At 48.8% G+C, this 26,839-nt stretch overlaps 1 protein-coding gene across 3 annotated transcripts in view; it reads right to left on the bottom strand.

Annotated features, from left to right (window-relative positions):
• Positions 1-26,839, bottom strand: part of CLCN2 (chloride voltage-gated channel 2) — a 1,173,779-nt gene that overhangs the window by 400,516 nt on the left and 746,424 nt on the right. For all 3 annotated transcript variants that reach the window (XM_069618787.1, XM_069618789.1, XM_069618788.1), the window contains exon 10: positions 21,615-21,716. In XM_069618787.1, coding sequence (XP_069474888.1) covers positions 21,615-21,716 — 102 coding nt within the window. The remainder of the gene's footprint in view (positions 1-21,614; positions 21,717-26,839) is intronic.

Genomic DNA, 26,839 nt, shown 5'->3' with positions numbered 1-26,839 from the left:
AGGGACAGAAACCTTTTATTAGAGTGCTTCCTTTAGTTTATTTTAGGCAGGGAATCCTCGTCATGTTAGGGACAGTGAGGTGTTTAGCCAACCTTTCGAATTAATAAAATGGCATCTTTTGAAAAATCTTCACAAAGTTGTCTGCCTCACATTTCTGACCCCTCACATTATCTGCATCACCCACACAATCACCATACAAATGAACCAACAAGAACTCTTCATTCAGACAGATGAGAATATGATGGAGCCTCGTCTTGCAGCTTGATGGCAGGCTGGAACGTTCCCAGTTCAGCGTAGCCTTCAAACTCCAAGAATAGGACTCCTCAAAAGCTCCAAACTACCACTCCTTTCCCCAACTAAATAACTCACCTTTGAATAGGCTAGCGGATGTACACTATATACTTGGACACCACCCACACAGGACCCATTACATGCCTTCCAGCACAATCCCATCACACTAACCACCGGGTAACTGCTCATAGCTCAACCTTATTCAAACCAGTAGCCCTACCAGTGTCCCAGTGCTGGCAGCTAACAACTCTTGGGTCTTCCCTTCCACATAAACCATATACCCAAGTTTCACTGTCACACACAATGTAAAATCATGTCAGCACTCGATTTGGGTACTTCCGGACTCTTATCAACACCACAGGTTTTAAACCTGCCTCTCCTCTCTACCTCACAGCCTCCACTTCATTATTTTTAAGACCCACACGCCACAAGGGTTATATGTGATTTTACCGAAGGCAATTTCAGAGAGGTAAGTTTCACCGAAAAAATTATACAGAAAAAATGCTGATCTCTTTTTTTTTTTTTTTAAATGTGGGCCCCCATTTCCCCTGTTTTTCTATCCTTGTAACCCCACCTCCACCCCATCCCCACCCATTTTAAACCCTTGCCTCACTATATATTAAATTAACATTTTCAGTATGGCTTTCGGTAAAACTTACCTCTCTGTTTTGTTTTCGGTAAAATGACTGGGTACCGCTACGAGGCTGCCAAAATGGCAGAAGTGCATGATACAAGGCCATGTTCATTACCCCAAAATATCTCATTGATAACTGATCTCTTCAACTAGGTTTCCAGACTTCCTGTGCTTGTCCAGTTTTTTAGGGCTCAAAGAAAAGTAAATCTCAGGAAGGAGAATTCCAGATTCCAGACAGTGTAGGCCAGAACATTGTCCAGGCATTATTGAATTCCTGGAGCAAGCAAACAGTAGAAATTCCAGACTTCATGAACACCAATGAGTGCGGCAGTGGGTTCATGATGGGAATCACATTTGCAGACCGATATAAAAATATATTTAAAAAAATATCCCCGGGGCCAAGTATCGATTATCAGGCCGATTCATGGAATTAATGTGCGCCGAAAATCTCTGCGCAAGCGTGCAAAAGCGTGCGAATCACAGCGCAAGTGCGAAAATCGCAGTGCAAGCGTGCGAAAGCCATGCACATCGATTCATGGAAGTCCATGCGCGTGTAAATTCTGGGATTGCGCTAAACTCCTGCGTGGCGCACACAGGGGCACACATCATCAAACGGCGTGTGCTACGCGCACAACGAAAGCGCACATAGCACGGCGCACACAACAAAAGTAGGCGTAACACGGGGCGTAACACACGGAATGGGGAACAATGCGTGAAAATGTGGGCGTTACGCCCACACGCGCGCCTACAACACCTATTCATGGAATCGAACAGGGTAAACACGTGCAGCAAAAAAGACGCGCTAATCCGGAAAAACATACGCCAGCAGGAAGCAGGCATCCAAACGCGGACCCGCGCAGCATAAAAGTGCGTGCAAACAACAAACAAGCTCAGACGCTACGATGAATATACCGTTCCTCACAGCAGTGGTCGTGGGACACCGCAGGAGGAGGAGGATAGTCAGGGCCAGAATTTTTACACCCAGGACCAGCCATTTTGGGATGCCTGATGACCAGGTGTATGGGAGGTACAGGTTTCCACCTCACATAATACTCGACCTGGTGAGCGAGTGAGTTAGTGGGAGGATGACCTCACATCACCCACCCTGTGCTCCCAAGCACTGAGCCCCTTGGAAAAGGTGCTCAATGTACTGCACTTCTTGGCCACTGGTTATTTTCAGTGGACAAGTGCCATAGTGGGGGGGGTGTCACAGGCCACGCAGTCACGCTGCCTACACCAGGTGTTGGCCATCATGACTGCACGCCCATCAGTCCGCAGGCACATATACCTGCCCAGAACACCTGCAGAAAGGCAGGCTGCCGTCCAGGATTTTTACGGGGTGGCACACTTCCCCAAAGTGCTAGGTGCCATTGATTGCACCCATGTGGCTCTACGTCCTCCCAGGGCAACTGAGCACATCTATAGAAACCGCAATCATTGGCATTCCATCAACGTGCAGGTAGTATGTGATGCCAAGGGAATCATCACCTCAGTATATACCAACTATCCAGGGTCCACCCATGACAGTTTCATTTTCAGAATGACTACCATAAACCAGGACCTAGAAGCTGGGCGGCATGGCGATACATGGCTGCTTGGTGAGTATAAATGCCTCTGCACATGCATGCATGTCAGATACTGAGTAATGTCACAACCCCACTAATGATACCCATCATCACCTCCCCAGGGGACAGTGCCTACCCTCTGAGCACCCACATGATGACGCCAATTCGGAACCCCACCACACCACCCGAGGTAAGATACAACACAGCCCATATTGCAACCCAGGGCATACTGGAGTGCACATTCGGAGTGCTCAAGTCACGCTTTCGCTCCCTTGACTGCTCTGGTGGGCAGCTGCTAAACGCGCCCCCAGTAGTGTGCAGGATCATAGTGGCAGCATGTGTCCTGCACAACGTTGCAACACGCCGGGGCCTGCTGGTGGACATGGTGGTTCCCCCACATCCCCAACCACATGCACGTCCGCTGCGCATGGGAGGGGAAGGGCACGTGGTGAGGCAGCCTGTACGCAGCTGGTGGCAGATTACTTCACCTAAAATAACACCCCTGTGGAGTGCACACAGCCCTGGCACATTCCAGCTGACAATCAATGATGATGACATAAGGGACAGTCAACTGTCACAACCATACCAGCCTGAGATTGGTCACTTGGTTACATTGTGTGCATCCCTACCTACCGAAAGACAACCAATGCTGTGTCACAAAAAGACACATTCATGCTGCATGAATGACTACCCCCTTGCAAAATACAACATGAAAATAGGGCCATGTCACCCAACCCCTCCCCATCTCCACCACCCAACACACCATGGCATGTCATGTAATGTGAAAGTAAACAAAGGAATGCACAACACATGACACAAGTGTCACAAAGTGCACTGTCCCAAATGGAAACAGGCCACAGACAATATGCTCCCAGTAATCAATAACAAACCGCACACATGACCAAATACTTACCAGCAAAACAATACAGCAACACAGCATGAAACATTGCAAAATATGACAGTACAAACTCAAAGTAGTGCAAGTCTTAAAACCTGAATAAGCCAGCACATCGACCCCTTCCATCTGCAGAGTGTTGCTGTCAGGCAAATGTGTCAGTGTACTGCATACAACATGAACTGCATCTGCAAAGGAGACGGCCTTGTGAAGACATGAAGAAGGTACCTGCGAATAAGGAGGAAGACATGGATGCACAAGCACATATCAATACACCATGCAGTGTTCAATACAAAAACAATCCCCACTAGGGATGTCCACACAGTTATGACTACATACTGCCCACACAGCTCATGGGAGCCCAATGTCACTGTATAAGTCACTGTCACTTGGTCACACTTTTTGCAAGCCCATGGAAACGGGAAGCAGGAGGGGTGTGTGTGTCAGGAACCCAAGCATCTAACCCAAACACAGGATAAGCCTGCATGTGCCCAGCCGGAATACAAAGTGGATGCCCACGGGAGCCACACAAGGCAACACACTGTAAAAAAAATAAAAACATAAAAATCAAAATCATAAGCCACCCAGGAGGTTCGAGGACAGGGTGCACAGCAACACCCACCTGCGTAGATTTTGCAAAAAAAAAATACCTCCATGTGCTCATGGCCTGCACGGCTACGGCACTGTGGGAGAACTGCTGCTGTCGCTCTCTTCACCCTCTGCTGCTGCATCAGGAGGTGGTGGTGCTATGGGAGGCAGCCCACGCAAAGCCCTGGTATGGTCCTCCATGGCAGCAAGCATGCGGGTGTGGAAGGTCTCGTTCTGGAGGATGATAGTACGGAGATCCCTATGCAGCACATGACGGGTTTCCTGCATTTCTGCACGCATGGCCTCGCGTGATGCCCGGATCTCCTCCCGAGTTGCCTGCAGCTCAGCTGGGAGTGAACGTGTGAGCTGCTCCAGCTGCTGTTCTGACCTAAAATTTCAGGAAGCCTCAAGTTCACCCAGAGTCTCCCTGAGGCTATGGAGTTCTACCCTCAGGGCTTCCCTGTGGCCCTGTGACTCTATAGATATGGCTTCCCGCAGAGTCTCCAGTGCCGCCCGTTGGTCCCTGTTGGACGCCAACATGTTTTCCCTGTGTGATTGGCAAATGGAGTCGGTTGCCTGCTGTTGTTGCTCCATCTGCCTTTCAGGGGGGAGAATGGAAGTGGCCACCTTCTCCATTGCCTGAGCCATCATTTCAACCGATGCTCCCTGTTGGGCTGCTATACCGTACATGGAGTTTTCCCATACAGTATTGCCTGGTGGCATACGGCCACTGTGTCGGCGGGCACCACACCTGTTTGGGGCAAGGCGATCTGCACCTTGCTGTGCTGGCACTGCCTGAGGCTGCAGGACTGCATTCCCCCTCTGATCTGCTGGCCCAGGAACAGGATCAGATGTTGTGGAGTGTGACCCTGCATCCGTAACAGCCAAAGGCGGACTTACCAACACTGACATCCCCATAGAGGGTTCTACCCCTGGTGCATGTGAGTTGGACAGAACAGAATCCCTGCCAGAAACACTCACCTGCGACAGCACATAAATCTTATCATCCGATTCAGCACCTGAATAGAGGTCTGGGGACGTGCACCCAGAGACACCACTGGTCAGTATGGTCTGCAGTAAGATTAGGTTCTCACCCACCACCACACCACGTCCTCCACTGGTGCCCAGTCGTGCCTGAGATTACTCCTGGGTCTGCACCATCTCCTCAACCTCAACAGCATCAAGAGTGTCATCACCTGCAAAAACATGAAAGACAACAAATGGAAACAGGCATGAGCACCATAGCACACATAGGCCTGACAAGCCAGAGATCCAGTACATGAATTACACATGTCCCACAGGACTATAACCCTGGCATGCATGCACTGTCAGTGAGTTGGAAGGGGAGGCAAAAAGCAGACACTGAGGACACCAAGATGGAAAAGCAACACATTTGCTGCATGCTGGGTAGCACTGGCATCACACATTAGCCTGTGAGTGGCATGTCCAATACACATACATGACACATGCCAGCACACAGATGGCATGTAGCCTAGCCATGGTACATTTGACAAGTAGAGACATATGTCAGTGAATGAGTACTGTCACCCATCCATGTGAGATGGACATGATGAGATGAAAAATGCTAAATAGTGTGACAAAATACGCATGTGCCACACACTGCAACACATCCAGTGTACAATAATACAGTAATTGCAGGCAGATGCACACATCAATGGTTGGTCACTTCAACATGACAGGAAACAACTATCATGGTCCACATTCAAACAGGCCCCAAAAATTAATGTGAGCAGGCCAATACTCAATCAGCCTGAATGGTGTAATCATTCACATAACAAGGTAACAAATGCGGGGTGTAATCAATGACAGAAGCATGTCACATATGTGGCATTAGGGCTGAAGAATGTGTTGCAAAAATGGGAAAATTGAAACAACAATCAGCCTGAATGAACACTAAAAAATTCAGAACAATGTTGTTGCAAGATGACAGTTCAAGGGCAATTGCAGTAATGTGGCGCTAATTGGCTACTGTGGGCAGAAGGGATACTGTCATACCCAAATCCAAGGCCGGTGAATGTTTTGGAGGAAGTACATGGGTGACCCATACCACACAGGAGTACACACCCTCATCTGGCACTCAATCAGAACCCGTCACTCAAACAACATACACATGGATTACACACACATGCATGGGCACTCACCGGACAATGCGTTGCAATCTGGTAGGTCTCCCACGCCTTGGATCTGTTCCTCTGTGACGAAGGTTCCAGCAACAGACTCATGTTCAGTAAGTTGGTTGTCCTCTGGTGGAGACCCACCGCCAGTCACCAGAGTAGAGGCATGATTTGAGGCCAGCTTGTTCTTTGCTCTGCGTTTCAGGTGATTCCACCGCTTGTAGCAAACATCAGCTGTGCGCCTCACAAATCCAAGGGCACTAATGTGGTCCTCGATGGTCTGCCAGTGTGCCCTACGTTGACCAGGTGTGGTCTTGCACCCTGCAGTCACCACCATTTCACGGCTATGTGCCGACACATAGGCCACAAGTGCATCAAGTTCGGCGTCATTAAAGCTAGGCTTCCTTGACGTGCCGGAGTGCATAGCCGTGTCTGAGGTCTCAGCCTGTAGTGCCAGAGCACCCTTCTTATTTTTCAAAGGTGGTGTGGATCCTGAGTGGCTTACGCCGCTCTGGTCAGTAGGGGCAGAAGCGCAGGTGGACTGGGTACTAGAAGTGTGCGACTGCAGAATGACCATAGGTCTTGGTGCATGCATTGGCTGCAGGGTGATGTTGGCAGGGCCAATGTCGGTTTGATGGACCTGGACCGACACTGTCCCGGCTGGGAGACTCAGAGCTGGGGTGGATAGAGCTGCAGCTGCCCCTGCAGCCTCCCCACCCTGCCTACTTGTGGCAGCAGATGACATTGCTGCCCCAGATCCAGGTGGCCTGGTGACAGCAACTTGCACCGCCACACGTGGCTTAGACTTGCTGACCTGGAAGTCAGCCTGGGAGTCATCCTGTACCGGTTCAGGTGTCAAAATGGGCCAGTCCAACAAGGGCTGAGCTGGGATGGTGTCAGCTACGTTTCCCACAACCATGGGAAGGTAATGGGTGTCCCTGATTGGTCCTCCACACACGGGGGTCTAGGGGCACCCTGCAAATCCTGGCCATGTCCCCTACCGCGCCCACCACGCCCACCTTTTTGCCTCCCTTACTGCTTGGTCCCCTCCCAACAATGGCACTGATGTTGTTGTGTGTATGGGAGTTGCAGTAAACAATTGTCCTGGACAATTGGGGTGAAAGGGGTAGGGTACTAGGTGGAATTCGTACCCTAGTGCTCTAGCAAGGCTGTATGTAACCCCTGGGGGAAGATGACGAGTCACACAACGCACAGGCACCCCAAAAACAAAAGCACACGTGCACGCAACCCCTGGTAGACCACCTGCATGGAAAAATAAACCTGCACTACGCTGTGGCACCCAGAAACACAAAAATAAGCATACACGTGTTACACGCAGCCTACAATTACCTCTGAAGGGGTACGTGACACACGGGGGCAACCACAGTTGGAAAATATGTGCGCGACTCACTGTCTGCCTTGAAAAAGAATGTGAAAAAGACACGCGTGTGCGCGTAGGCAACACCCCTGCCAAAAGAAGAAAAGAACCCAGTCTGAGGAAACAGGGAGTATGAACTGGAAACGTTGTGAAGTAATCGCGTGTGAACCGACAAGAAGTACAAGATACACCCGCTCGCTGTCCACAAAAAGCACGTACAAGGAAATAGCGTGATACTCGTACCTTTTAAGCCAGCCCACATGTGAAACATCACTTATGCGCTTACGCGCTAAGGCCCTTTCCTCCAATAGCACGGTGACGTGCAGTTTTCTCACGTGCTGATTCACTATGCACCTGTGTTGTGGGCAACGCCTGCACACGTAACGTCACTGACGCGTTTACGTGCTAAGGGCCTTTCCTCAGATTACATGCTGACGTGCAATTTTTTCACATGCCAAGCCACTCCGTATCAAGCTGGCCACGCGAATACACACTGAAGACCACGCTCCTGCCCAAAAGGCCATTTACCTACCCCCAAGAGCCCCGAGCACGCTCCCACCAGCCATCTGCTGCTGCCTGCCTGCTGCCCAGGTGCCCTGCTATTTGGTGCCTGCATGTCAGCCATCTGCAGGGGTCCAGTTGCTGTGTGCACCCCTGCTGGAACAGAAGACTCCAGACTGGGATAACATCGCTCCACAGCCCAGCCCCAGGACCCAGATGCCCACCCACGCCTGCCTCGGGGGTCGCCATGTCGGGGCAAACACCATCTGAGACCACTGGCGACCCGCAGTCAGAGAGGCAGAGGGCCACCAGCTTCAGTGAGAAGGAAGTTGGTGTCCTGGTGGAGCATGTCCTGGGGCATTATGATGCCCTCTTCAGAACATCACACGCCAACTAGGAAGGACGTTTGAGGATCTGGGAGAACGCAGTGGTTGCCATCAACGCGGAGGAGGCAGCAACCCGCTACATCAAGCACATCAAGAAGCACTGGGAGGACCTGAGGTCCAGGACCCTCTACAAGGCCCGGCGCCTCACGGAGGGGGGCTGGGGCAGCATGAGTAACATCCAGATGAGGGTCCTGGAACACGTAGCCCCAGCGCTCCACGCCCAGATCCTTCAGAGGCAAATCCGTCTGGAGTTGAGTGGTAAGTGGGAAAGCATTGATGTGTGAGACAGGGCATGTTGCAGTGTGCTGGTAGTCTGATACTTGCCTGTATGTGTGACATAGGCCATGTATGGATGTGTGTGTGCAGGGACATCATGGTCATGCATGTCAGACCAGTAATGTGTGAACCACATGGATGGTGCATGTGTTCCAATGCAACATGGGGAGCTGTATGCAGAATGCACACATGAATGCATGCCAGTCTCTGTTCTTGGACATGGAGGGGGGTGAGGGATGGGTGCTGCTGTCATGTACATGTATGGTGCACATGTGTGTGTGTCTGGGAAGTGTGTGTGTGTGTGACTTTGAAACGCCATGGTGGCAGGTCACACGAGTTGGTGGCAGATCACTCTCTTCGGCAGGGGCCTCTCTCTGGAAAAGCCTTCCTGCCTCCCTGAAACTCGAGAACCACCTCCAGTTCCGGAAACACCTCAAAACCTTCCTCTTTGCTTCTGCTTTCTCTCCTCCCCTCCCTTGCTGAATTCCTGACTGAAATTGCACTGGTTACCTGGCCACCCCTCTGATCTCTGGCCCAGGCCCTGTGAACTGCCCACCTGCACTGCCTCCCTGGCAACCCCTGCACTTGGGGACTGTTTCTGTATCCCTTCAGTCCCCTTTCCAGCACATGTCCGCACTTCCTGCACTTGCCTGTTTTTTTTAATGTGTTTTATTAATCTTATTTTTTCCACTTCCCATGTACTGCACTTCCCCCCTCTCCCTTTCCCCCCCTTGCACTTTTCATGTCCCCCCTTCCCATGCACTTGCGCGATCTGAATGACACCTGGCTTAGTAAGATCGTTATCTGTCCTCCCTTTGTCCCCCCCCTTGCCTCGTCGCACCTTGAAACACTTGTGTATAGGTGCGTTGTTAATGCCATATCATATCATATCATGACACATGTCCGTGCTGATGTGTAGATTCACTCATGCAGTGCGGTCACCGTTGTATCCACTGTGTCTAACCACTGTGTCTGTGGTGTACAAGCCATGATGCATGACCCTCTGGTGATGTGTGTGCATGGGACCAGTGTGAGCCATGATGCATGTGAGTTTGAAGTCAACATTTTGGTTAACAGAGGCCCTTGTACATGGATGCTGATGTTTATTGTAGGCGCCAGGACTGTTTCTGCATGTGTGTTGCGTGCATTCACCCATGTGTTGTGGAGAGACAGGATGGAAGTGACATTTGACAGTGCCACTCATGTGTTATTGCTTCCTGTCTAGGGGAATATTGTACTGTACCCTGATGCTTGTGTTCTATGTCTCCCTCTACGCAGCATCAAGTGAAGAAGAGGGCGGAGACGGCGCTGTGGAGCCAATTGGCAGGGATGCCTCCACCGGGCGGCGACGCAAGGCCCAGCCACCCTCCCAGGAATTGCCAACATCTGGGAGCGAGGGGGCTGCTGCTGCATCTGCCACTACGGCTGTAGCGGAAGGGCCGGGTGAGCCCCCACAGGGGCTTGCAATGGCGGAAGACGGTGTGGAGACATCAAGGTTGGTGGTCTCCACAGAGGAGGAGGAGCCCGGTACTGAGCCGCACATGGGGCCTGGTGGGGGTAGTACCACTGGTGCAAGTGGTGCAGTCCAGGGCCAGGGTCAGGAAGCAGCACAGGTCACCGCACAGGGGCCTGTGCATGTTGCTGTCCTTGACACTGTGACTGCACCACCATGCACCAGTAGGGGTGCCCTGTCCCAGGCCTGTTTGCAGGTAGGGGGAGTGCCACGTCATCTGCCTCTCCACTACCTGCGGACGAGGGGTCCCATGACCGTATGGGCTCCGTCCTGGTTGGTGTCGCGTTGCGCACGCGTGACATTCGTGATGACATGCATGCTTCCTGGGCGAAGCACGCACGCCATCACAAACAGCAGCGTCGCGACGTGGCACTGTTGGGAGGGGCACTGGTTGGTGGGTTCCTACATGTGTTGCGCACTCTGGCAGACCTCTCCTCCTCTGTGGAGACTATGCGCCAGTTGTTCTCCCTGCCATCTTCCGGCCCAGATGGACCTGGCCTGAACAATACAGCCAGCTTGGTGGAGATCCCATCCCTGCCACAGTCGGGAGTCGGCGGTCCAGCAGGGATGGACACCCCAACAACTGGAGTCCAGCAGATGGAGGATGTGCAGGCATCGGACAGGGCACATGGACAGCAGCAAGCTCTAGGTGGGAGCAATGATGGCTCGGGGCCATCGACATTTGAGGGGCAGGCATCGGCCAGAGGGCAGGAGAACCCTGGAATGGGTGTGTCTTCCGTGTGGCTGCGGTCTGGCCAGCGCATATATGCAGAGCAGCGGCGGGCGGAAGAGGCACGGCTCACCATGGTCAGGGCGGAGTTCTCCATGCGTCGGGCGTTGAGGCGGGCAGAGTGCCTTGAGGCAACTCGCAGGGAGTTGGAACAGGCCATGAGTGCATCCCTGCGAGACCTCGGGGCCAGGGCAGAGGCCCGCCTCCGGGACATCGACATGGAGTTCGATGATGCCCCGGCCCGGGACATCACAGAGTGAGCCGCAGGACTTGCCTGCTGCCATTGTATATAGTTAGATAGTGTTAGGTTTCCTTTGTTCTTCTTTTAATTTGGAGTTAATGGGCATTGCTACACTTTGTGTGTATATAGTTTTTTCTTCCTAGAACTTTTTTGTAGGTTTCCTTTTGTTTGTGGATCATGGACCATTTGGACTTACATTGTATATAGCTGCAGACTTGTACATACTTTCTTTTACTATATTCCCATGGATCAATGTTTTTTTTAAAATTTGGATTATGTTTTTATTATGGACATTGGCAATGGACCACTTTTATTCTATGTGATTTTTCTTTTTTTTTTTAAACTTCATTGGATTTACAATAATTTTTTTCTACTTCAGTCATTGTGCATTGATTTTCAGTTTACTATCCCTCAAAGTCAGTTCTTTATCTTTTTAATACATTTTTTATTACTTCAGAATTGGTGTTGTGTTCTGTAATTGGTTTTGTGCATGTCTCATTGAACATTTCCTCAGTCACGTGTTGCCACTGTGTGGCTACGTTGTGAATTCCTGCATGGGCATGGTGGTTCATTTAATCTATCATGGCATGGGTAATTTGGGAGTGGGTTCTGTGGATGGTTGTATGCTTGGATTGGGGGGCAAGGGGGATTAGGGTTGGCTTTTGGGACATGGGTCTGTTTTGTTAGGACATGTTGTTTGTTGGGACATATGTCTGGGCTTGAGGCTCACTGCTGGGGGGTGGGGGTGCTGGGGGAAATGAGTCGGGGCCTGAGGCTCACTGCTGGGTGGTGGGGGTGCTGGGGGACATGAGTCGGGGCCTGCTGGCAGGTGCCCTTCACTGCTGGGGGGTGGGGGTGCTGGGGGACATGATTCGGGGCCTGCTGGCAGGTGCCCCTCACTGCTGCGGGGTGGGGGTGGTGGGGGACATGAGTCAGGGCCTGAGGCTCACTGCTGGGGGGTGGGGGTGCTGAGGGACATGAGTCGGGGCCTGAGGCTCACTGCTGGGGGGTGGGGGTGGGAGTGTTGGGGGACATGAGTCGGGGCCTCCTAGCAGGTGCCCATCACTGCTGGGGGGTGGGGGTGCTGGGGGACATGAGTCGGGGCCTGCTGGCAGGTGCCCATCACTGCTGGGTGGTGGGGGTGCTGGGAGACATGAGTCGGGGCCTGCTGGCAGGTGCCCCTCACTGCTGGGGGGTGGGGGTGCTGGCGGACATGGGTTGGTGATCACTAGTGGAAGGTGACATGTGGGCTGGCTGGGGGGCATGCCCTTGGTGGATGGGATGCATGCGGGACATGACCAGGGGTGCAGGGTAGTCCCCTGTGGTGTGGGTTGCCTGCAGGGGCCGTGGAGGGGGTAGAGGGCACACCTGGGAGGACCCACAATGCCAATTCACGTGTGGGACTCCCCGCGCACCCCACTGGATACACATACCCACTCTGACAGCGAAATCGCGTGTGATACTTCCCGCATACCCCGGAAATAGACGTACCCTGCTCGCACAGGGCCAATCGCATGTGAAACTTCCCACGAACCCCGATAATACATGTACCCCACTCACACAAGCCCAATCACGTGTGAAACTTCCTGCGAACCCCAGTAATACACGTACCCCACTCGCACAGGGCCGATCGTGTGTGAAACTTCCCGCGCACCCCCAAAATACATGTACCCCGCTCGCACAGGCCCAATCGCGTGTGAAACGTCCCGCAAACCCCAGTAATACACGTACCCCGCTCGCACAGGGTCTATCGCGTGTGAAACTTCCCACGCACCCCCGAAATCCAATGAACCATGCTCGCACAGGGCCTACCGCGTGTGAAACTCCCTGCGTACCGCCCAAATACACGTAGCCTGCTTGCACAGGCCCAATCACGTGTGAAACTCCCCATGAACCCCAGTAATACACGTACCCCGCTCGCACAAGCCGTACCGTGTGTGAAACTCCCTGCGAACCCTAGGAATACACGTTCCCCGCTCTGCGTTTGCTGTGTAGCGGCCCTATAAGCTGGTCCAGGGTTAGCGCAGCCCTTTGCGCTGGATTGGGGATTTTGATGGCTTTTCCTTGCACGAGGGGCATTCTTGGGGGCGTAACTGGCGCTGCGGGATGTTCTCTGCGCCAGGGCTCTTTTTGCCTTGGGAATTCCATGAATACGCGGTGCGCCAGAATGCGGTTTAGCGCACACGGCTGGCGCACGACCCCTCTCTGCGCTGCTCGCATGCGCTGCCTCTGCACTGAAATCTATGAATTACCCCCTTAATATTTAGGGTCAAGAAACTCCATGGAAAGTGACGATAGTGCTTAATTTCCCTGTTATCATTGGTACTGACTATCTATAGCCACAAAAGAAAATGAAGGCTGGCCCAGGAAGAATCCAAACTGGACAACTAGCCTCCTAACTCTGGGGAAAGGCCAGGGCTCAAGTCGGGGGTACACGCGGGTGGACGGAGTCACCCACTTATTTCAGAGAGCACTTTGATATGCGCATTTTAGTGACGCTACATTCAATTGGTATTTAAATGAGTCCACCAAATTTTTCTTTTAGGCCCATGAAGAATGCATTGGTGCCATATGCTGGCTTAGAAACAGTACACTCTCAAGAAATTACATTAAGTAATTGTACAAACGTTTACACTCACTTTAGATCTATAAAACAGCCAAGGGGGAGGGTGTTGGATGATGGGAGTGTTTTGTTCCATGTTCCAGGAGATACAAAGAAGAAGACATTCAAACCTGTCCAGACAAAGATACAAAGGGCCTCATTACACGGAAGGCGGTGAGCCATGGCGCTATTAGCGCCATGGCTCATGCCGGTAAAATACCGGCACCGCCTTGGCGGAAAGGGGATTTACCGCCCCATTCCAAGGTTGGTGGGGCGGTAAATCCCCCTTCCGCCATTGCCCTTCCCCATTCCCATTTCTGCCACATAGGGTTCTATGGGAATGGGGAAGGCGCTAATTACGGCACAGCAATTTTGCGGTGCTGTAATTAGCTCTGAGGTCCCTTAGCGGGTTGGTTTTTAACGCCTGCAAAAAGCAGGCGTTAAAGCACCAACCCGCTAAGGGACCTCGTAGTAAGGCGGTAATGGTTAACGGTCACCGTTACCATTAACGGTGGCCGTTAACCATTACCGCCTTCCGTGTAATGAGGCCCAAAGAATGCTGATCTAGAGTCCAAACATCCGCAGTTAACCTGGCAAGATGACCACCACCACAAACCTATGAGATGTGGAGTCTCCTAGGAGAAAAAGGGGGCATCCACTTGACCGAATGGAGTTGGAAACCTCAGCAGGGTTCACACACACAGCTCCTTGAGAATTCTGGCTCAAGGAATGAGAGTTCCAAAATGACCGACCGACCAAGTATCTGCTTTTGGTCCTGCACGTGATTATGCCTAGGATGGCAATCCCTGGAAAAGAGCACTATGGGAATAAGGTCAGTAACACTGGTCCCTTTTAGCTAACCGGGATGCAGAACCTATGAGAATTAGAGAAATACAATTGGAGGGTTATAAAAGACAGATACCTCTAAGCCTGGAAGTTTGATAGTGTCTGAAATCTGAGGAGTAAGCATCAAGACTCAATTTGCTTAAAGAATGAGGGAGTATCTCTTTTGATCACTGAAATGAGAATGTTTGCTTAGAGGTGGAGCAAGCAGCCTTTTGAATCACTGAACGTGGATGACCAACTGATAAAGAGGTGAACACTGAATTTGAAGTGAAGCCTGAAATGGGAGGATAAACCCCAATTTGACATGAAGCCTGAAAGGAGAGTGAGCCCTGACATTGCCACAAAACCATGACAGAAGAGTTGACACTGAAATTGATGTGAAGTCTGAAAAAAAGGTGTGGGGGAAAAACACAATACTGATGTAAATGCAAAAAAGTGGAGGATACCCCAAAGCCGTGGTGACCCCCAGAAGTAAAGCAGCAACCAGCAAAGCAATATCCCAAAAGGAAGATATGTTGGACTCCTTTGCAAAGCTCTTTCATTTACACTGACACAGATACAGTTTTGTTGTCCCCAATCCTGAATACCTTTCTCTTTTGGACCATGATGAAGAACTTTATTATTTTTGCTGATCTGGGAAAGCATATATACATTTGTAATAATCCTCTTCCTGAGCGAGCGACATTGGCTAAAACAAATGTATCTGTTTGCTTAGACATTGGTTTGGGAGGAACACACCAAGGTAGAGCATAGATCAATCAGGACAGGGAACACACTCCAACCTGGAAATGCGCCATGCAACTATTAAACCAGCATGATGGCGAGATGCAACATGCTGAGGGTTAAGGTACAGAGCATGGTGCACCTTAGAGTGAAGTAGGTGAGGTATGCGTGGATGTTGGAGGAGAGAGATCCTCCCAAGAATCACAACATGAAAAAGAAATGGTAGCCAGGTAATGCATAGGAAGCCACTGGCGATCCGGGTCCGATACCTGCATGAAGTGCAGCCGGCACTGTTCATTCAGCGAGAGCACATATAACCATGCTGAAAGCACACAGAGAAGTACATTCAGGTGTGAACATAATAGAAGAGTGGAAGGAGCTCAAATTAACTCATTCCCAGCTTTAAACCGGCAATGGGAATGAACAGGCTGACACTCTTGAGCTCTCTGTGTTTCTGAAGCTTGACATTGAACCTCCAAGAGATCACTGCAAAGGTGAAACTCCCTAAGGTTTGACATGAGTTCACGTGGGACCTCATAATATGTATAGAATACGGGTTGGTGGTGCACAAGGTTCCATTTATACCCAGTGTGAAAACATCATGAAGTAAGACACAGACAACAGATACAAAAATACTCTGGCTTCAGGATGGAGTAAGGCCTAACTTGCTCTATGCTAAGGTGAGATTTCCCTAAATAAACTAAGAATAGTCTGTGTTATAACGTTCAACTCAAAAGTCTTTCTGCGTCCAAAACCTATGCTTGCCCAGACAACTAAAGATATACAATGTGTAGGGATGCCAGCAACCAAAGAAACAGTGTTCAAAATAAGATTCTGAGCTTCCTCCAACTCCTGGCTTGCTTTTCAGCTTCCCCTTTCCCACATTCAAAATAGTTCCACAAAAAGACCTCGGGTGCCCTTCCCCAAGTTCAACATAGTTCATAAACTCTCTGAGTTCCCTTCCCTAAGAAGGCAGCTCTTCTAGCTTCAAATTCAGTGTCAGTTCAACTTTATCAACTTTCAATATTGATTCCAAATCCACTTTGTAACCTTTCAGGCTTTGCAACAGTTCATGTAACATGCTTTTCTCCATAATCACATTAACACCTGTTAGGCAAAAAAGCTTCAGCTTCTTGACTTTCTTTGGTCACTCCAAGTAGGGGTTACTCGGTCTAGGCACAGTTGTCGGACCACGCAGTGCACCCATCACAGGCCACGCAACCTATAACCTTTGGCATTTTGTAATGTTCAATGATTTTCATTGGACTTCCTTGCAAACACAGGCTTCCTTTCTGTCCCTGTGTCATCTCTGCCAACACATGATTTTCACACAGCTTACTTTGTGTGTTTATTCCTTGTCACCACCTTGCTTTCACACTATCAATAGTGCTTATCATTTGCTTTTCACTTGCTTCACAATTTCATACTGTCTTTCACTTGGCTTGTACTTTCACATCGTTCATAAATGCTTTCGACTTGTCTTCACTTCGTTCATAAATGCACATCACTTTTTTCAGTCGTGTCGTATTTGCATGTCTTTTGCATATCCTTTCTTTAGTTTGGTATTCAATAACTCATTAAGTACTTTGCAGGTTGTTCAGTATTCAGTATTTTCCATTTGGTTTCCAGACCCACTCATTACCAGTTTTCCCTCGGATCAGCATCTTCGTTTGCCCACACCAAGCCCCTGGATCGCCCGGCATGAGTGTTCTCTCCCGGTCACTCACCGGTGTATGGCCACTCCTCCAGGTGCTTTTGCTTTCTTCTCTGGCTTTTGCTCGCTCCCCTCTCTCTCGTCAGAAGCTCCGGCGAGCATCGCTTACCTCTTCTGCACCTACTTGCTGCTGTCTGAGGTGCATTGGAGACTTCTGTGTCCCCCAGCAGGAGACACACGGCTCAGGGATATGCAGTGCTCTCGCCTCTCTCGCGGCCCGTTCTGGCCTCTGCATCTTTCTCGCTCTCCTGCAGCACCCAGCGTCCTTTTCACGGGTCCCTCTCCAGCCTGCTCCACATCGGATTGCTGCAGCCCTCTGCCCAGGCGGTTCTCTCTGTTTTATATGCACCCATAGCCTCTCAATTGGCTGCATGCAGGTGCTTTGCCTGACCATAATCACTGGTGTCAATGGGACATGCCTGACCATTATAGTGGTGTTCCACAGTCCTCTTCCTCGTCCCACTACTAAAGTGGTGTGCACAGATTGAAGTGTGCATTACTTCTAGTTGCCTCTCCCTTGTCCCAATCTAAAAGGGATATGCATGTGGGACAGTTAGTGTGTGTGACAGTGGGAAAGAGTGGTAATAACCTATAAAGGCAGGGAGAAGGTAGGATAAATTCTGACACGGGAAAGGGGGATACCTTGCCTCACCTAAAGGCATCTTTCCTCCACTCCCAAGGTCCCTCCACCCAGGTGATCCTCCCTTGCATATCCACCCCCAGGGTCGGTATCCAAAAGTGATGGCCCTTCCGTGGCCACCTGTGAGGAAGACCCAAGGGGAGTAGATGGGAGGATGCCCTCAGGGTCCTCACACCAGTTCATTGGAGATTCTTTGAAGCCAGGAGCCCTACCACTGGCATTCCAAAGTCTTTTTGCACCTCCCTGCAGTCTGCCAAGGTTCCCTTGATATAACCCAGATTCTTAGTTACTCACCATAATAGGCCAATCAGTGTAGGACTATGTGTTGCCACGGCGAGAAAGAAGAAAGGATCAAGAGTAAAAAAAATGTGGGTAACCCCAACCTGCACATATTTATTTATTTAATGTGTTTCAGTTTCAACGAAGCTTTTCACAAACATTTCATATGAACATTCAGCATAAAATCTGAGATATACATATAATTACTAATAGAATCCTGAGCATTGTAAAAATCATCTATATTCATATACAATGCAAAATAGATTTGAAAAAATTTTCAAAAGAAAATCGCCTTTAAAAACGATCTATATTTAACCTAGCAGCAACTACAATCCATATTCTATAAAGTGCGTGATGCATAGGGACATTTTTGGTGACTAGACAATGCTGCCACAGTCATACTCTTAATCGAATCCAAACTGTAAACAAACCTACTCACCTCTCTCATATACAGCTCCCCATATCACTGACATTGTGTCAACACATGTCTGGGGGTTTCCACTTTACTGGGAATTTGACATATAAGACTTGATCTTTTTTTAATCCTACTACCATTCTGGGCCCTACTACACTTAGGACAGGTAATTGCTTTAGTCACAGCAACAATATAAATCGCTGCAGTTTCACAGATGGTCAGGTAATCAAATATCTCTGAGGTAATAGGAATCGGTACATCCTCTCAAATATTTCAGAGAACGTTTTTAAGTTCTTCAATCTTTCGTAATTCATGTGCCAATCACACATTCTGTGCTTTATTTTTCACTTCCGACGAAAAGACACCAGATTCCTGGACGTCTCAGGTGTCCAATAGAGCATTTCATAATTACTCATATATGCACATGTACTGCATGTCTTAGTGCAGATAATACTACACCAGGTGTCTGATCATTTAGAAGGACATCCTACCTGTAGGAAAGGATAAAGGTGAACGAAGGGGGTGTCTCGGGAGTTCACTTTCTTGGTTTCCCCTGGATCACTCTCTGTCTGAAGATCCCTTTCCTCCTAGTCATTAACTGCCATAATCCCTCCGGTCACTGGGTCTCACGGTTAGATTGGTAAAGCGTCTACAGGTTCCAATGTATGCTTATTCCGACACATAGGGAATGATTCTTGGGAAACAGTGGCAGTATAGGGAATAACTCAAAGTAAGTGAAAAGGAGTCCAAATCTAAAAAGTAAGGGAACATGGTCTTATACAGCACCCTTCTGCCAATAATGTTAGCCTCGCTGTTTGAACCCTGAGTCCTTAATCCAGTGCGTGATTCCTCATCTCATCTACATAACTGTGTGGCATCTGCATTGGGGGAAGAGTCCTTCAACGCAATGACAGTCTGAAGGTAGTTTTAAGTGCACAAGCACACAAGCTTCTTGGCATCGACAGAAGGGGGCGCTGTAGCCGCGTGAGACACTCCTCCTGGAGCAAGACATTACAGTTGACACCCTTCCATTACCCTGGGTGGAGTTCCAATAGACATTTACAGTGGAAAGTCAATGTAGTTTTCCCCTTCTTGGCCTCATAAGTCTCTTCAGTAGGAAGTAGCCCCAACCCACCCCCACCTGGAAGCTGTTCTGGCTGCAGCAATTGTATCTGAGCCCGCTTCAGGTTCTAATAAGATTCTCAGGGTCAAAGCTTCTCTTTAGCTCTGAGAGCTTTGCAGCAACCAACAGTATTTGCGATCCGAACCCCAGCAAGCAACACTTCGGCTCTCTCTCTCTCGTGTATAGCCTCTACCTACTTCCAGATTTTGGGTCAAGGCCCCCAGCAGACTCTTTGCCCTATTCTCTGCTGAAGTCTATTTGATTTCGGCATTACCTTTTCCTTTCTTTTGATTCTCAGTCCCCTCTTTTTGCTCTAATACCAACGCACCAGAACATTGTCCTAACTCCCTTGCAATTTGGAGGCTTCTACTTCTTTTTATAGTAGGAGTTGGTTGGGCACTAGATCTTGACACAAAGTGTGCTACACTTTAGAGTTTCTTGGGTGCTACGAGTTTTGTACAGCTGCGAGGTAGCCGGTGGTTGTGGTTTTGCCCACACCTCATACTATAGTCAGACCTGGTTTTGGTCCGGTAACCTTGCGCTTATAAGGCAGTAATGACGCTTGATATTCCGTCTAATATTGGTTAGTTATGTTTTTATATTATTAACGTTGCCAACCAGGACACCGAAAGGACAGCCTGAAGGAACTGACCAGATCTGCCCAACCAAGGGCTTCACAACAGGCATGAAAAAGGAAACTGAGCCCCAGAACACTTGCACAGAAGTACAGCACCAGTATACTAGCCTTGATAAAGACCCGGAGGTGGTCGAAACACGTGTCAGCTGACAAACAATTTGTAGTAATGATATTAAAACATAACTAACCAATATTAAATGGAATATCAAGCATCATTACTGCCCTATAAGCGCAAGATTACCGGACCAAAACAAAGTCTACTTTGTTTTATAGCCTGGCTTCGCCAATAACTGTTTTAGGGAGTCCGTGGGTATGTGGGTTATCTTAACCATTATTTTAGGATTATGTGATTGGTGCATGTCTAATGGTCCACCTTCCTCCCCTGGTGTATATACTCTTCTCCCGCTCGGTCAATGAAGTAGCAGCAATTCTCCTGTGAGAATAGGATTACTAGTAACCCCTTCCTTAGGCTGATCATCATGGGGTAGCTGCACCTTAACACTGTCCCCCTAAAACAATGGCAGTACTGGCACTTCCCTTATTTCTCGAGAGACGCATATCCTGGCAGGATCCAGTATAGATCCTTCCTTGAAGGGGTGATGGTAAAGACAGGGTGCCTGATGGTTGAAGGTGAAGCTTTGAAGGATCCCGGATATACTACCTCCAGAGGTAGCATCACATAGCTTGTGGCATCCCCAATCCCACTGGATGGTCCCTTCATAGGTGACTGGCACATTGCTTGCAGACAGGCTTTGGTTTGGCAGCTTGTGACACTGCAAACAGTGGACCACTCTATGGGTCATGTAGTGTCATTCTTTGCCAGAAGAGCCGCCATTCAAACATGAAGGTTTATTGAGTGCAAACTACAATCACAAAGGATTCTCTTTTAATAGTTGCTTCTGCGCCACCTTATTTCTCTCCCCGATAACTATTTAATCTTTTTCATTGCATACTTTGGGGAGCCCACCACCACCTCTGGTCCTGGGAACCCCAGATACCACTCTGAATCCTTTTTAACCAGTGTTTTGTGGCCAGGAAGTCAATCTTGTAACCTTTAGCTGGACATCATTTGAGAACAAGATGGCACCTGCGGCTTCAAACATGACATGGGTTGGATTCCAAAAAGCTTCACTCCTGAAAATCCTTCTAAGCTGATAGAGAAGTGGTCGAAAAGAGGCACTTCTTCAGAGGATGAGGTGAGTCTGTGAGGAACATTCTTCATCAGGTGAAGAGGAAAGGTCAAAGGAGTATGAACATCATTAGAGAGAAGCTGGGGGAACAGATTTCATTATGTGTTGGGGAAATAACATGGGGACACACGTACTTCATGATCTATTAAGGAGATACAGAGGCCATGTATGTGAAAATGTGCCTTGTGAGAGGAGGGCGGGGCAAAAATGTGAAAGAGAGAGGAGAGCGAAGTATATATACGACCTCTGGATGTAAATAGTGTCACAGATAAGTAGGGTGGGATCCAGCAGAGGGAATGCGAGGTTACTTACTTCTTCATCAAGAACCGGTTGATGACTTTCTGCTTCCGCATGAACTGGACAATTTTCCGGTTTAAATAGACAAAAAGGGCCCCTCCAAAGCCACTCACAATCCTGTGAAAAGGAGAAAGAAGGGGACATGTTTAAATTGTAAATGGCTTCTTAAGACATGCAATGGATCAAGAAAATATAAATGAGTAATATCTTTTAAAGAGTCTATTCCTGTCTGGGTAGGTAACGGGTAAACAACTGTAGGAACCTTGGGCTTCCCCAACTGAAAAGGGCTTCCTTCTCTCTGAACAATGTAAATAAAGGGTGAACGGACGGGATACACTGTACCCCATCTGGCTTCTCGTGCTGGGCAGTGATACTCCGTCTCTCTGAAGCTCTGCTCTAAACCCAGCCTCATGGCTGTAGCACCCAACTCACTTCTTTACACTTTAAACACTGTCTCAGGTATATAGTGGCCAGATCACTTTTTTGATACAGTTGTATATTATCCCACTCACTCCCAGGGATATAGGGCCCAAGTCAATCCCAGGGCACACGAATAGAAAGCTCAGCTGTCTTCCGGGGATAAAATTCCCAGTTCACTCCTTGGCACTTTTAGCGATATATTGCCACAGCTCACTATGCATTTAGGGATATAGTTTCCTGGTCACTCGTGCAGTTAACCCCAGAAACCTTCACCATCTGTATTGGAAACCATCTCACCCCCAGGTAGTTCCAGGCCTCAGAAATGCGGGGGAGATCTAGGGTGGTTTCAAACCGAGAGGATCAAGTTCACAATCTACTATTTCTATTCATAGTGAGCATCCGTTTATTCTTTGGATTCTGACCCTTAGACCGGTTGAACAGATTGCTCTCTTGTCTGTCCAGATTTGTTGGACCTTGGCTGCTTCCGTTTTTTGTCCTGTCTTTGAAACTGTGTTTGGGCTAAGCATTCTGACACCAGACCTCTACTTACCTCTGTCCTGCGGTTGTGATTTTTGGGGACTAGCTTTTATCTTCTTTCTGCTTACTTCCTTAGTTCCATTCCCTTAGCTTTGACATCTTTTGGAAAAAGTCATCTCCAACAATCAATTCTGCCCAGGTTCTTTTGGGACTTTGGGTGTCTGTGCCTCTATATTCCAGTGGCCTTTTGACGCTTTTACCACACTTGTGTCATCGGGCCTTGTGCTTGGACTGCCCGGACTTTAGTGCTTGGACTTTCACCCAGTTGAATCTGGAACTCCCATGTTGCATCCCCTGGGATCAGAGGTTTTTTTCTGGCCTCTCCACCTTAGGTATACCAGCAGTCCTTGAGTGAACATCAGGTAGACTCTGCCATTGTTCTATCTGTACCCTATCGTGAAGACTATTCCTTTTATACTCAGTGTGAAGAGAGGTGTTTTTTTTATCCTCGCCACATTTTTGTTCTACCCTCAAGTGTTCAGGGTTCCATGGCTGCCTATGAGGGGGAGTGTAGGGGCCACGAGATCTGCACATGGTCGTGCATCCAAGAAATCCTGAGCGTGACTGCTGGGCTGACTATGCCATCATACCAGTGTGTGAGAAACCTGAAGGTGACCAGGACATGCCCATCACTTTTGGATCCAGTTCCTGGGGGTGGAACAGTGCGGGAGGATCACCTGGATGAGGAATCTTCGGGGAGTGAAAGTGGGACACCGGACGGCGAGACATGGTATCCCCTTCCCTGTAACACCTTTTCCCCATCCTACTAGGTAGGATACTTAGGAACTCAACCGGTCAACCCCTTTACCGACATGAGCCCTTTCTTTCTCACAGACAGCTCACTGTGAGAGAAAACAGACTAACACCCAAGCCATATACCTGACATGTCCCAACACACGGGTCAGGTAAAGCCAGGCAATTACCAATAATTACACACACCTGACTTCCATCACACTTCCCGTCACAGATAAAAGGCGGAACATGAAAGCACACTCTGAGCAAGGCAAAACACACGAGGAAGCAGCAGTTCCAAGACGGCAGTTTAAAATGAGGAGCAAGACCAGAGAGGGTTGCAAGGAGGAAAGTGCCCTTGACCTTTTCAGGGAAAAAACGTTAATTTCACGAGCCTTCGAGAATAAGAAACATAAGACCTGGAATTAAAGCTGAAGAAAAATGCATTGTGTGTCGGAGGTACCCCGGGCTCTCCTGTATCGATAGGCAAGGCGGGGAGCAGCGTTTGCTGCTGCAGTACTGTTCTTGGCTCCTACAACAAAGCAGCACCAGTAAAGACAGCACAGCAGGTGAGTCGGAGAGACTGATATCAGACCGGTCTTTCTTTGAACCAAGGTTGCAAGCAGCAACATTGTATGAAGAAATCTCAAGAGAACAGTATTTGAAGCGTATGTGACGAGCGACGCAAATATAATTGAACATTAAAAGGAGAGACTGAACCTTTGAAGCCAGGATAGATACCATGTAGAGAGTGGTTCTGGCGACACGTGGGTGCTCATTCGAAGGTCTCTGTTAGATATCCAACTGAGAGGTGGCAAAAGTAAAAGGAATTGTATAATCGAAGTTGTCCTGCAACGGAGCAAGCTAAATCCTGTGCAAATTCGAAAGTCTTAGATAGTTAATGCAAACTGAAATTGGTCCAAGCCCAGCTGAGGGAGACTAATTGTGTAAAAAGAAGGATCTGAGCCCGGCTGAGGAGGATCCGTTGTGAACCATGTGTCACCTGAGAAAGAATATTCTCTGAACATTGGAGAAGGGGTTCTGAGCCGAAAGAGGGGGATCCAAAGGAACGATCATTGTATAAAAGAGATCTGAGCCCGGCTGAAGGGGATCCAAGGTAAAGAGTGAATCATCACCTGAATTAAGTATTTGTAAGTGGAAAGGAACATTGTATTTGTTTTGGCACATCAGGCCCACTGAATCAAGAGACTTTTATAAAGAAAGAGACTTGGGCACAGAAGGTCCTGATGCTGGTTATGGAACTGTATCCTCGTGCCGAATAAACCAGAGAGTGTGCTATGCTCAAGTGAACCTCCTTGTCCCATGCTGAAAACGGGGGAAGGGAGGCCAGCGGCCAGAACACCCTGACATATTTTCCGAACACTTCTTTCTTTTTCATAAACACTACCCACACCTTGTATTTAGAGGTAAGGATCAGCAATAGGTTCTTTTTGTATAGGCCATTTTATTTTGACTGGACTCCACTGGGACTGCATTATTATTATTTGATGGTCGTAGCTTGCTCCCATCTGTAGATTTACGATAATATAGGCATTATAACACCCTTGTTGAAGTTCAATAAACAGCCTTGAACTATGGTCACTTGAGTTTGATACCAAGCCTTCCTTACAGCCCTACAGTGGTAGCACGGAAACATGAAAGCAAATCATTTAGATTGTGTGTAGATGTCAAGAGAGTAGACAAGAATATAACTACTGGTAGTTATCTTTGACCTGTCATTACAGAGACAATGCTCCCCCCATCAAAAGCAAAGACTTATGTTAAAGGTATTTATATCGCGCACTGTCACCAATGGAGTTTGTCCCCAGGCGCTCTGGCGCATCTGTAAAATAAGAAGGTCGAGGGGGTGGGTCTGGCGCATCTGTAAAATAAGAAGGTCGAGGGGGTGGGTCTGGCGCATCTGTAAAATAAGAAGGAGGCGGGGGTGGGTTAGTCGGGAGAAGAGGGAGTGGGAGAGTGAGAGAGGTGGTGTGCTGTTGGCGGCTACAGCTCGGTGTAAAACGTGCGCTGTGCTTTGGTATTAGTACTGGATCAGGCAAGACCATGTGTGCTGTTGGTGTTGTTTATGTTTTGTTAGTTTGTTGTTGATGCGGTGTGGTGAAGTGCGTGCGGTTTGCCGGGGGAGAGTAGGTTGTGTGAATTTTTGGGTGAGTTAGGTATGCAGAGATTTGAAGGTAGGGTTAGTGGGGTGAGAATCCTGGTTCTGGCACATCTTGTCCAGTTTAAATTATATTACTACTGGTGTGATTAGTTGCAACTATCCTTTCTTGGCCCTCTGACTGTAGAGGGTTTAAGCTGGTGCACTCCCTGTTGTATTCTAATGAACTATGTATAGTGGGATTGGTGTGTCTCTTCTCCTCCTTAGGAATCGGAGCAAGGGTTGTGGTGTCCCCTTTTCCCTACTATGAGAATTGGCTACTGGAACTTTGGGTGTGGTACGGGGGCCCGGATGCTATGGATGAGTCGTCTAAGTGCTTTCATCTGGGTCTGTCTATGTATCCTGTCTTTAGTGTCCTCCTCTTTTGGGTATCTGTCATTATGTCATACAGTATGTCGTAGCGTGCGTTCCTTGGATTCTGTTTGCATTTGGTTGCTTGGTGGGAACCGGGATCGGTATCTTCATTCATCGTTGTTTAGCTGTGTCTCTGGTGGTCTTCTAGTTACGCAGTGAAGAGCCAAGATTTGAGCAGTTTCCTGAATACTAGGTTGTTTCTTGTGTTCCGTATATTCTTTGATAAGTCATTCCAAGTTTTTGGTGCCTGGTGAGAGAAAGAGGATCCTCTGAGTTTTCTTCTGTTGTAGGGTTTTGGTTCCAGGCGGATGTTGTTGCTTGATCTGAGCGTTCTTGTTGGCTGATGTAGGCTTAATTTATCTCTTAGGAATTCTGCACCTTGGTTGTGTATTGCTCTGTGCCTGTGATGCCAAACTCATCCTTAGAAACACACATTCCAGAGTATGCCTGCATTCCAAAACCAAACCTGGAACAGAATTCATCACACAGAAAGGATGCACTTTGATTTGTCCCCTGGTGGATGTGAAGGCATCACAAATGAGACACAGACAATAGATTAAAGTTTGGTTTACTGATTGGGTAGACTTCAAGCCTGCGTTCCGCATGCACAAATACTTGTATGGAGGTGCCATGGTTGCATTGAGGATATGGGCCCTTCTAGTCCCTAAACCTCCCTTTGCTCCAGTGATAGGATACAGTACCAAGTTTTCAAAATTCTAGTTTGGGCTTGAAATGTTTCCGTATTCACAATCCCTGTCTCTGCGACAGCCTGCCGACTTCTCTGATCGGATTATAATTTGAACTAGTTTAGGGAAGTTTTGCTCTTTCAGTGTTAGGATCTGGTTTCCTGGTGCCCCTTGTTTAGTTGAGTAGTGTTAGCAGTTTGGTATGTTATCCCCAGGGCTTTAAGTGGGCCGGGGCTAGCCGAGGCAGAGCCCCAGTAGTCTCTGAGAAATTTATCTGAAACAGGGTGCTGCTAGGGTTCCTTAAAGTCCCAATAGCCCATGCCAATGAGGCG

The sequence above is a fragment of the Ambystoma mexicanum genome, chromosome 10 (genome assembly GCF_040938575.1).
Source record: "Ambystoma mexicanum isolate Mex_15411 chromosome 10, UKY_AmexF1_1, whole genome shotgun sequence".
NCBI classification, from domain to species: domain Eukaryota; kingdom Metazoa; phylum Chordata; class Amphibia; order Caudata; family Ambystomatidae; genus Ambystoma; species Ambystoma mexicanum.
This window is presented reverse-complemented; position numbering and strand designations above follow the sequence as displayed.